The 12,270-nt window shown below is 44.3% G+C and overlaps 2 protein-coding genes across 2 annotated transcripts in view; both read right to left on the reverse strand.

Moving 5' to 3' along the window:
- Window positions 1–3,742, reverse strand: part of LOC110147425 (mucin-16-like) — a 47,473-nt gene extending 43,731 nt beyond the window's left edge. Inside the window, exon 1 of the mRNA XM_070463757.1 lies at window positions 3,684–3,742. Within this exon, the coding sequence (XP_070319858.1) occupies window positions 3,684–3,714 (31 nt within the window). The 5' untranslated portion in view covers window positions 3,715–3,742. The remainder of the gene's footprint in view (window positions 1–3,683) is intronic.
- A 171-nt stretch (window positions 3,743–3,913) lies between these two features.
- LOC110144094 (mucin-16-like) overlaps window positions 3,914–12,270 on the reverse strand; it is a 52,980-nt gene continuing 44,623 nt past the window's right edge. The window contains 6 exon segments of the mRNA XM_020903944.2: window positions 3,914–4,007; window positions 5,976–6,148; window positions 8,074–8,141; window positions 8,224–8,348; window positions 10,732–10,797; window positions 11,449–11,484. Coding sequence (XP_020759603.2) covers window positions 3,952–4,007; window positions 5,976–6,148; window positions 8,074–8,141; window positions 8,224–8,348; window positions 10,732–10,797; window positions 11,449–11,484 — 524 coding nt within the window. The 3' untranslated portion in view covers window positions 3,914–3,951.

Raw genomic sequence — 12,270 nt, forward strand, 5'->3', positions numbered from 1 at the left:
AAAGATGGAGAAGCTCTATACAGTCAGCAAAAACAAGACCAGGAGCCAATTGTGGCTCAGATCAGGAACTCCTTATTGCCAAATTCAGGCTTAAATTGAAGAAAGTAGGGAAAAACCACTAGACCATTCAGGTATGACCTCAATAAAATCCCTTACAATTATATACAGTGAAAGTGACAAATAGATTCAAGGGATTAGATCCAATAGACAGAGTTCCTGAAGAACTATGGATAGAGGTTCATGACATTGTACAGGAGGCAGTGATCAAGACCATCCCCAAGAAAAAAAAATGCAAAAAAGCAAAATGATTGCCTGAGGAGGCCTTACAAATAGCTGAGGAAAGAAGAGAGGCCAAAGGCAAAGGAGAAAAGGAAAGATATATCCATCTGAATGCAGAGTTCCAAAGAATAGCAAGGAGAGATAAGAAAGTCTTCCTCAGTGGTCAATGCAAAGACATAGAGGGAAACAATAGAATGGGAAACACTGGAGATCTCTTCAAGAAAATTAGTGATACCAAGCGAACTTTCATGCAAAGACGGGCACAATAAAGGACAGAAATGGTATGGACCTAACAAAAGCAGAAGATAAAGAGGTGGCAAGAATACACAGAAGAACTATACAAAAAAGATCATCATGACCCAGATAACCACGATAGTGTGATCACTCACTTAGAGCCAGACATCCTGGAATGCGAAGGCATGTGGGCCTTAGGAAGAATCACTATGAACAAAGCTAGTGGAGGTGATGGAATTCTAATTGAACTATTTCAAATCCTAAAAGATGATGCTATTACAGTACTGCATTCAATATGCCAGCAAATTTGGGAAACTCAGTAGTGGCCATAGGACTGGAAAAGGTCAGTTTTCATTCTAATCCCAAAGAAAGGCAATGCCAAAGAATGCTCAAACTACCACACAATTGAACTCATCTCACATGCTAGTAAAGTAATGCTCAAAATTCTCCAAGCGAGGCTTCAGCAGTATGTGAACTGAGAATTTCCAGATATTCAAGCTGGATTTAGAAAAACCAGAGGAGCCAGAGATCAAATTGCCAGCATCTGTTGGATCATCAAAAAAGCAAGAGAGTTCCAGAAAAACATCTACTTCTGCTTTATTGACTATGCCAAAGCCTTTGACTGTGTAGATCACAGCAAACTATGGAAAATTCTTAAAGAGATAGGAATACCAGACCACCTTACCTGCCTCCTGAGAAATCTGTGCATGTCAAGAAGCAACAGTTAGAACAGGACATGTAACAACAGACTGGTTCCAAATAGGGAAAGGAATATGTTAAGGTTGTATATTGTCACCCTGCTCATTTAACTTATATGCAGAGTATATCATGCGAAATGTTGGGCTGGATGAAGCACAAGCTAGAATCAAGACTGCTGGGAGAAATACCAGTAACCTCAGATATGCAGATGACACCACCCTTATGGAACAAAGCTAAGAACTAAAGAGCCTTTTGATGAAAGTGAAAGAGGAGAGTGAAAAAGTTGGCTTTAAACTCAACATTCAGAAAACTAAGATCTTGGCATCCGGTCCCATCACTTCATGGCAAATAGATGGGGAAACAGTGGAAACAGTGACAGACTTAATTTTTTGTGCTCCAAAATCACTGCAGATGGTGACTGCAGCCATGAAATTAAAAGACACTTCCTCCTTGGAAGGAAAGCTATGACCAACCTAGACAACATATTAAAAAGCAGAGACATTACTTTGCCAACAAAGGTCTGTCTAGTCAAAGCTATAATTTTTCCATTGGTCATGTATGGATGTGAGAGTTGGACTATAAAGAAAGCTGAGCACTGAAGAATTGATGCTTTTGAACTGCAATGTTAGAGAAGACTCTTGAGAGTTCCTTGGACAGAAAGGAGATCCAATCAGTCCATCCTAAAGGAAATCAGTCCTGAATATTCTTTGGAAGGACTGATACTGAAGCTGAAGCTCCAATACTTTGGCCACCTGATTCGAAGAGCTGACTCATTGGAAAAGACCCTGATGCTGGGAAAGACTGAAGACAGGAGGAGAAGGGGATGACAGAGGATGAGATGGTTGGATGGCATCGCCGACTCGACGGACATGAGTTTAAGCAAGCTCCGGGAATTTGTGATGGACAGTGGGGCCTGGCGTGCTGCAGTTCATGGAGTTATAAAGAGTCGGACGTGACTGAGGGACTGAAATGAACTGAACTGATAAAAGGAATGAACTTCTAATACTTCTACAACATGGATGAATCTTAAAAACATTATGCTAAGTGAAATAAATCAAATATGAAAAGACAAATACTGTATGATCCCCCTCACATAAAGTTACCTAGATTTCGGTAAATTCACAGAGACAGAAGTGAGAATTGAGGTTACCAGGGCTGGGCGTGGGGGTTAAGGGGACTTAATGTTTAACGGGTTTGGAGTTTTTGTTTGGGATGCTGCAAATTTTCTGGAAAGGGATGGTGGTGATGACTGTACAACACTGTGAATAAACACTTAAAAATGGTAAATAAAAAAAATTTAAATAGTAAATTCTATTGGTTCTATAAGTAAATTATCTCAGCTCCTCACCAGTCATGTGACCAGGGGCATGTTATTTAACTTGTCTGCCTATCTCCATTTCTTTATCTGTAAAATGGGGAGAATTATGCATTGTAGAGAAATGATGAAGGTTAAGTGACTGTTAAAAGAGTCAGCACATTTCAAGGACATTATGCTGAGTGAAAGGAGCCAGTCCTCAAAGGTTACATGTACTTATCTAACATTCTCAAAATAACAAAATCATAGAGATGGAAAACAGATTAGTAGTTGCCAAGGGTTCGACTGGGAAAGATTGTTGTTTGTCGTGTCTGACTGTTTGAGACCCCATGGACTGTAGCCCGCCAGGCTCCTCTGTCCTTGGGGTTCTCCAGGCAAGAGTACTGGAGTGGGCAGCCATTTCCGTCTCCAGGGGAGCCTCCTGACCCAGGGATAAAACCCAGGTTTCCTGCATTGCAGGCAGATTCTTTACCGCCAGAGCCACAAGGGAAGCCTTTAGTGGAGGGGGCGGGGGACTAACATCTTATCCCCTCTGCCTAGCACAGAACACATATCCAATAAATATTTGTCACACTAAAATCCTTGGTATTCCCTGTGGTAGGTGTTTTATGCACATCTTTCTTTTTAAATTAATTTTTTTATTGGCATATAGTTGATTTACTCACATTTTCATTTCACTTTCACAACTACCGAGTATTATTATTCTTACTTGGCAGGTGAGGAAACTGAGGCACTGAGAGGATACGTAAATTACCCATGGTCAACAGAACTGGATGGATGAAGAATTCGTATTTCATGCCCTTGAGGAATTTAGAGCAGTGCCGGGGCAGCCCATGGTAGTTCTCATTGTTTCACGGCAGCTTGTCTCTGAAACCCATGGGGCCTAACTTTGAGGCTTCCTAGAAGGATCTGGGGGCTTCCCTGGTGTCTCAGAATGTAAAGAATTCACCTGCAATGCGGGAGACCTGGGTTTGATCCCTGGGGTGGGAAAATCCCTGGAGGAAGGCATGGTCACCCACTCCAGTCTTCTTGCCGGAGAATCCCATGGACAGAGGAGCCTGGCGGGCTACAGTCCATGGGGTCGCAGAGAGTCAGACATGACTGAGTGACTAAACGCACACAGCAACAGAAAGATCTGGAGAAAGAAGTCACCTACCTATGGAGCTGGGGAAGTGGGTTGGCACCATGGAGGTCCCTGGAAAGGGTGAGGAGGTTCCGGCAACTGAGGAGAAATGGTCTGGAGTGAGAATAGGGATTCCAAGCGGGGCATGGATGCCACCATGTGCATCTTTCCTGTCCAATTGGAGCCACTGTATGTAGCGGGCATTGGATGAGACACCCAGGTCCTCCCATATCTCTGCTCCCTGAGGCTCTGGAAGGAGGGGATCACTGTCTGTCCACCAGGGGCCTGGAGCACATGGTTATCAAGGTCTTGAGTACTCACCACTGGGGGTGGAGGCTGAGGTCCGTTGGGTGTAACCTGCAATGAGAAACGGAGACAGGATTGGGATGCAAGCAGGTAAGAGATTGCCAAGATAGAGCTCAAGGACCAACAACCCCACCCTCAACTGAGACTTCAAGTTGCAAAACAACAGTTATGATGGAGGAACAACTGTATCTTGTTCTTAAAAGGCTTGTGACCCCATGGACTATAGTCCACCAGGCTGAGAAATCAAAGACCCAGTATATGTCTTCATGGGTTCACAATTTGCAGTTGTTTTTTAGCCACTAAGTCATGTCCAATTCTTTGCAACCTCACGGACTGTAGTCCGCCAAGCTCCTCTGTCCATGGGATTTCCCAAGCTAGAATATGAGTGAGTTGCCATTTCCTGCTCCAGGGAATCTTCCCGATAGAGATGAAACCTGCGTCTCCTGCCTTGACAGGTGGATTATTTACCGCTGAGCCACAAAGGGAGCTTGCAATTTATTTGGGAAGATAAATACACTGCCATTTCTAGAACATGGGCCCTAAATTTGTGCTTTTCTAGAGGAGATTTTGAGATATTGCCCGGGGGAAGACGAATGGCCACTCTTGGGTCCCCATTGGTTACAGGCAGATTGATAGTATCTTTCATCTCCTTTTTTAAAAAATTTATTTATTTGGTTGCACCCAGGTTTTAGTTGTAGCATGTGGGATGAAGTTCCCTGTTAGGAGCAGTGTTAGTTGCTCTATTGTGTCCAACTCTTTGCAATTCCCATGGACTGTAGCCTACCAGGCTCCTCTGTCCATGGGATTCTCCAGGCAAGAATACTGGAATGGGTTGCCATTTCCTTCTCCAGGGGATCTTCCCAACCCAGAGATGGAAGCTGGGTCTCCTGCATTGCAGGCAGTTTCTTTAGCATCTGAGCCACTAAGGAAGTTTCCTGACCAGGGATCAAACCTGGGGCCCTTGCATTGGGAATGCAGAGTCGCAGCCACTGGGTCATCAGGGAAGTTCCAAGTCTCTTTCATCTTCTGGAGAAAGGCTCTGTGCCTCAGACAAGTTTATAAATCAAAGTCCTGGAATGCAGGAATGCAAACGGAAGAGCCCATGGGCTTTCTTGAGTTATCAAGGGAGATTGCTCAAGTGGGAAATGATACACAGGATGGGTCCTGTGGCAAACTGGAGAATCCCATCCCTTCTTGGAGGGCAGAGTCTCAGCTTCAATATGTGGTTACAAACAGGACACTCAGATTTTGCCGATCTCTGACAGTGAAAGCATTTGATGAGTGTCTGTCCTCTATTATGTCTAAGATGGAGAAAATGATTCTTTCTAGAGTTTCGATCGTTAAATGGCAGGACACATGGCATACAGTTAGAATGCAAAGGCACTCCATAAGTGATCTATGTGTATGTATAAGGTATTTTTAAATTTTTATTTTATATTGGTGTGAAAATGTGAAGTTGCTCAGTCATGTATGACTCTTTGTGACCCCATGGACTATACAGTCCACGGAATTCTCCAGGCCAGAATACTGGAGTGGGTAGCCTTTCCCTTCTCCAGGGGATCTTCCAAGCCCAGGAATCGAACCCAGGTCTCTGACACTGCAGGCAGATTCTTTACCAGCTGAGCTACCAGGGAAGCCCACTTAGAACTATTCATAAAACCCTAAGAAGGGCTTCCCAGGTGGCTCAGTGGTAAAGAATCCTCCTGCCGATGCAGGAGACAAGGGTTCGATCCCTGGGTTGGGAAGATCCCTGGAGGAGGAAATGGAAACCCACTCCAGTATTCTTGCCTGGGAAACCCTATGGACAGAGGAGCCTGGCAGGCTACATACAGTCCATGGGGGTTGCAAAGAGTCCAACGCAACTTAAGTGACTAAAATAACAATAACAACCTAAGAAAGATAACACTGTTGGAAATATCTGATATGCATTAAAACAAAAAACCTTTAAAATATGTTAGCATTATTTAGATAGAATAAAACATTGGTTTGTCTTCTAAAAAAAAAAAAAAAGATGCTCACCATTGACATAGAGGCTGTCCTTGTCCAAAGTGAAGAATCCCAGCTGGGTGACACCATGAGTCTCATGGCTCAGTTCCCGGTACAGCCTCTCCCGGTCTAGTTTAAGGCCCATGGGGTCAGGTCGGTGAGTACAGACAGCATCAACTCCAGTGGCTTTTCTGTTTTTTTCAGGCCTGAGTAGGGTAGGACACAGGTATAGGGAGGTGGGAATTCCAGAAAAGGGCTCTGAAAAGCCTCACTGAGGGAAGGAACTGAGAAGGGAAAACTGGAATGGTTTTGGTATTGGGGGAGAATTGGAAATGACTATGCCAGCCAAGGTCCCTGAACACAGAGGATGTAGCATCTAGAAATGCTGATATCTGTGCTAAGCTGGCACTCGTAACAAGGCATCACACACAACAAAAGCAGGACAGAGGGGATGGAAGGAAGGAATCTGTGGGTTCCACAAGGTTAAAAAAGGCAATGTCAGACTCCTTAAATTCCAGCCTTCACTCAACTGCTGAGTGACTCGGGCTAAGTCTCTCAACCTCTCCGGGGCTCGGTTTTTTTCATTCATTAAATGAGGTAATGAGTAGAGACCTCACAGTACTTAGCACTTAGCTCAATAAAAGGCAACCAAGTTTACTACACATTAATAGGGCCAGTGTTTTGGTGAATGGACCCTGTGATGGGAGAGACTGAGTTTTTTTTTTACAGAAACAGTGAGGTCAAGCTGCCTCACTGGGTGGAGGTGAGATGGGGGATGGTATCACAGAGCCAAAAATATCTCAGTGGATCAGTGGAATCAGTGGAAATGGGAAGACCTAGAATCATGTCTGGAGGGCAAGAGTGACTATCTTCGGAGCTGGGGGCATTCCATGCTCTGACAAAAGGTCAGTGACTGGGAGATGTCACACAAGGGAGTAGGGTACCGTGAGTATACATATGGGGGTCTCCACATGCTGAATTTACTCTCAGTACTTAATATATACAAGACTGTAGGGCTTCCCTGGTGGCTCAGGGGTAAGGAATCCGCCTGCTAATGCAGGAGACACGGTTCCTTTGATCCCTGATAGAGTAAGATTCCACACGCCGTGAAGCGACTAAGTCTGTGCACCACAACTACTGAGCCTGTGCTCTAGAGAGGAGCCCCACTTGCCACAACCAGAGAAAGCCCATACACAGCAACAAAGATCCAGCATAGCCAAAAATAAATAAATACAGTTATTAAAAAAAGCTTGTGAATATTTTATTGCATGCATAGATATAATGATGCACCCTCTACAGCAAGCTTTCTTAACCTTGGCACCATCAACAATTCAGATCAGGTAATTCTTTGCCTTGGGAGACTGTCCCGTGCATTGTAGGCTATTGAGCAGCATCCCTGGCCTCATTCACTAGATACCCCCAGGAGTAACCTCCACTCTTGAATTGTGACAATCAAAAAATGTCTTGGACTTCCCTGGTGGCACAGTGGGTAGGAATCTGCCCGCCAATGCAGGGGACATGGGTTTGATCCCTGGTTCGGAAAGATTTCACCTACTGCAGGGCACCTAAACCCGTGGACTGCAACTGCTGAGCCTGTGCCCTGGAGCCCAAGAGCCATAACTACCGAGTCTGAGCGCTGCAACTACTGAAACCCTTGCGCAAAGAGCCTGTGCTCCACAAGAGAAGCCACTTCAACGAGAAGCCTCTGCACTGCCATTAGACAGTAGCTAGAGAAACGCTTGCACGAAACAACGAAGACCCAGCACAGCCGAAAAGAAATAAGTAAGTAACATGATTTTTAAAATGTCTCCAGATAGAGCCAGATATCCCCTGGGAGCGAAATCACTCTTGGTTGAAAACTACTGCTCTCTAGTGCTGAAGCTGACATGATTATTTGTTTCCTTGATGAGATCCAGAAGAAAGGTCTTTCTGAAAAGTTCTACCTTATCTCCTGGGAAGGAGAATCTAAGAGGATTTCGCATTTTCTGGTCAGAAACACAGTGTGAGGCAGGGTGAGAGCTGGTGGTCAGCTGTCCCTGGGGTAGCAGGTATAAGATGTGAGGGCCTAGGTCTTGGTCATCACCCCACCCCCTTTCCCGCATTACCCGGGTGTCTACACTGGCATTCTCACCTGAGCAAGATCAGTCGGCAGCCAGAATACCGGAGTCCAATACTGCTATTCTGGAACAAGGGTTTGAGCTGGGGATGAAAGAAAGGGAAGTGAGCATATGATGCTCATGGGTCTGGGCAGGACACAGGTAGGCACTGGAGGTGTTCTCACCAGGCGATTCAAGATCCTTTCCGTGGTGCTGAATAGCTCAGATCCTGGGGGACTCATGTCCTCTGTGTAGCTCAGGTTGGTGATGGTGAAGTTGAGGGTGAAAGGCACCAGAGAAGGGCTCACGCCTGCAGTGGGAAGGGAGAGAGAAGTTCATTATGACCTCTGGCTGGGATGGCTGTAAATGGTGGGTCCAGTGTTGTCACCTTAGCCTCAGCATCCAGTGAGTCAGGCTTAAGATATCCAGCCTGTGTCACCCTTGAATCCAGCCAGACCTAGAGAAGGCAAGGGGCCTCCATACGGGAAGGATAATTTTAGCTGGAAAAAGAACCTCAACTCTTTTCAGCCTGGTGTGTCTAAAGATAAACAGCTTAAAAAAAAAAAAAAAGATAAACAGCTATTAGATATTTCTGTGGGAGGAAGAGAAGCAAAGTCACTCGACCACCCCCAGCGGCAGAGACCTCCCGTAGTCTCTGACTTCATCAGGAGAGAATGTATAGCTACTGAGTGGTCAAGACTGTTCCCCCCATGAAAGTGACCCCTCCTTCTTTGTCAATAACCATCATTGAAGAGTGCATTTTATTTTATTTTTAATTAATATTTTCAAGCTGAAGTAGTTATTTACAATGTTGTCTGAACTTCTGCTGTATAGCAAAGTGAAAAAGTTGAAGCCATGGTGGCTGAAACTTTCCCAAACTTCTTTAAAACATACATTTTCAGATTCAAAAAATTTTATAAAACCCCAAAGAGGAGAAATTCAAAGAAAACCATGCTCAGATGCATCATGATCAAACTGTTGAACACCAAAGATGAAGAACAAATTGTGGATACATCTAGAGACAAATGACAGCCTCAGTCATGGGGTGACTTGATTTATAGCACATGTCAGATTTTTAAAAGGCTGCAGAACTAGACATGTTCTATAAACAGTTAAGTTGATCAGGGTGGAGCAATGAGGAAGTGGAAAGTATGCATCCTGCCTAAAATGTGTAATAAGTTGGCAGTGCCTTGACTTGCAAAACACAGAATTCCTGAAGGCAGAATTCAAATTACGAACCACTAGTTTGTATCTCATAACTCTGGATTCATATGATGGGATTAAAGTTTGAGGATGCTCACCCTCCACTATGACCCGTATAGTCAAAGCTATGGTTTTGTCATGTAAAGATGTGAGAGCTGGACCATAAAGAAGGCTGAGCGCCGAAGAATTGATGCTTTCAAACTGTGGTGCTAGATAAGACTCTTGAGAGTCCCTTGGACAGCAAGGAGATGCTTGCAGAGACTCAAAACAGTCAATCCTAAAGGAAATCAGTCCTGAATATTCATTGGAAGGACTGATACTGAAACTGAAGCTCCAATACTTTAGCTGCCTGATTCAAAGTGCTGACTCATTGGAAAAGACCCTGATCCTGGGAAAGATTGAAGGCAGGAGGAGAAGTGGGCAACAGAGGATGAGATGGTTGGATGGCATTACTGACTCAATGGACATGAGTTTGAGTAAACTCTGGGAGATGGTGAAGGACAGGGAAGCCTGGTGTGCTGCAGTCCTTGGGGTTGCAAAGAGTCAGACACTACTTATCGACTGAACAACAATGCTCACCCTGGGCCATGATGTAAGCATGATAAAGACCTGAAGACTCAAAAAAAAAAAAAAAATCTTGGGACTTTCCTGGTTTAAGAATCCACCTGTCAGTGTAGGGGACACAGGTTCCATCCCTGGTCTGCGAAGATTCCATATGCGTTGGAGCAACTAAGCCTGTGTGCCACAACTACTGAGCCCATGCACCTAGAGCTTTTATTCTGCAACAAGAGAAGCCATTGCACTGCAATGCAAGAAAGCCCACGTGTAGCAATGAAGATCCACAGCAGTGAAAAAAAAAACCCAAAACTTAAGGGCTGGGGTAAGACAGGTTTTATGGTATAAACCAAGTCTCTGTACCAGGTACCTGGAGATTCAGGGGCCCTCAGACGAGGATATGGAGCAAGAATCAACTCAAGACTAAGATCCTAAATGATTTTCTGGATGTTCAAATACAATCCACAAATTTGAACCTATATAGAGATTGCTACATTCATCCAATCAATAAATATAAAGTGAATCCTGATCAGGTGTTAAGCTCCGGGGTGACAAATACACAAAGACTGAATAAAGCAAGCTGGAGTAAATTCCGTGAAAGAAATACTCAAGGTGATACGATAGAGAAAAACCCGTGAGCCAGGTATGGATTCAGGAGAAATGCTGTATCATTTAAGTGGTTTTGGAAGGTCTTTCGGTGAAGGTGTGGTGATCAAGCTGAGATGTGAAAGTTAAATAAGTTGCTAGGCACACCTGATCTCCAGAAAGGGCTACTAAAAAGGCAAGACAGAGGTTAGGACAGTAGAACAATCCTCTGATGTGGCCAAAGCTTAGAAAGTGTGAGAGAAAATGTGGGACAGGATGAGGCTGGGTGGCCAATAGGGACCAGACAGTGCAGAGTCGAAGTTTCCTAGGTCCCAGAAAGCAGTTCCTACCTGTAGAGCTGAGGATGGGGGACAGAGATGTGGAAGATTCCAGAGAGAATGTAGAAGTCACTGGAGCTGAGGAAAAAAAAATGGGGAAAATGACTGAGTTCCATCTGCAACAGCTTGTAGAAGCAGAAATTTTTCATTGGAATTTGGATTTCTATCTTAAAATTTTTTTTTGATGTGGACCACTTTTGAAGTCTTTATTGAATTTGTTACAGTATTGCTTCTGCTTTAGTATTTTGGTCATGAGGCATATGGGATTTTCTATAGGTGGCTCAGTGATAAAGAATCCACTTGCCAGTGCCGGAAACGAAGGAGATGCAGGTTCAGTCCTTGGGTTGGGAAGATCCCCTGGAGAAGGGCATGGCAACCCACTCCAGTATCCTTGCCTAGAGAATCCCATGGACAGAAGAGCCTGGTGGGCTATAATAATCCACGGGGTCACAAAGAGTTGGACACAACTGAGCAAGCATGCAGTCTCCCCAACCAGGGATCAAACCCACACCCCCTACATTGGAAGGTGAAGTCTTAACCACTGGACCAAGAGGGAAGTCCCTGTGTTTCTATCTTGACTCAGAACAAGAACTTGGGTAGGTTAGGAACTGCTCTGAGGCCACGACTGGGCATTTGGGGAGAAGGCTTTGGGAATTTCTCTGTTGAAAGATGTGCTCTGGGGAATAAGGGTCCAGTGGGCATTGAAGAAGCACAGTTTGAAATACTCACTGCTGGTGGTGGGCCTCCAGTACTGACGGTTATAACCTGCAGAAAGGGAGAAAAGAGTACAGAAGGACTGTTATGATGGGTTACAGTTAAGGAGTTGGATGGCAGACCTAGAAATGAAATTAACAAATTTTCTGAGATCCACGTGAACAATATGGTTACATCTTATTCTGTGCCCTTCTGTGCCTTGTCCTTTGAAAATAACAATGAACATCATCACTATTGTTATTGCCAAAGTATCTTAATTTTTATTGGAATATAGTTGCTTTACCATATTGTGTTAGCTTCTACTGTATACAGATACAGAAAGCAAACGTACAGATGTTGTTGTTCAGTCACTCAGTTGTGTCCGACTCTGCAGCCGCACAGACTGCAGCACATTAGGCTTTCCTGTCCTTCACCATCTCCCAGAGTTTGCTCAAACTCACGTCCATTAAGTCAGTAACGCCATCCAACCAATGTATGGACACCAAGGGGGAAAGGCAGAGTGGGTGGAATTGGGAGATAGGGATTGACCTGTATACACTATTGATACTGTGTATAAAATAGATAACTAATGAGAACCTACTTTATAGCACAGAGCACTCTACCCAAGGTGCTGCGGCAATCTGAATGGGGGGGAAGTCCAAAAGGAGGGGATGTATGAATATGTATGGCTGATTCATTTGGCTGCACAGTAGAAATTATTGCCAAAATTAAAACGCATTAGTAATATCTGGCTTTATTTATTGGGAATGCATCAGAAACAATGCTAAACACTACAAAGGTAATGGGGCAAATTTATGAATGAGTGTGTGCTCCAGGAATTATCCATGCTCTCCCAGT

The sequence above is a fragment of the Odocoileus virginianus genome, chromosome 3, assembly GCF_023699985.2.
Source record: "Odocoileus virginianus isolate 20LAN1187 ecotype Illinois chromosome 3, Ovbor_1.2, whole genome shotgun sequence".
Lineage (NCBI taxonomy): Eukaryota > Metazoa > Chordata > Mammalia > Artiodactyla > Cervidae > Odocoileus > Odocoileus virginianus.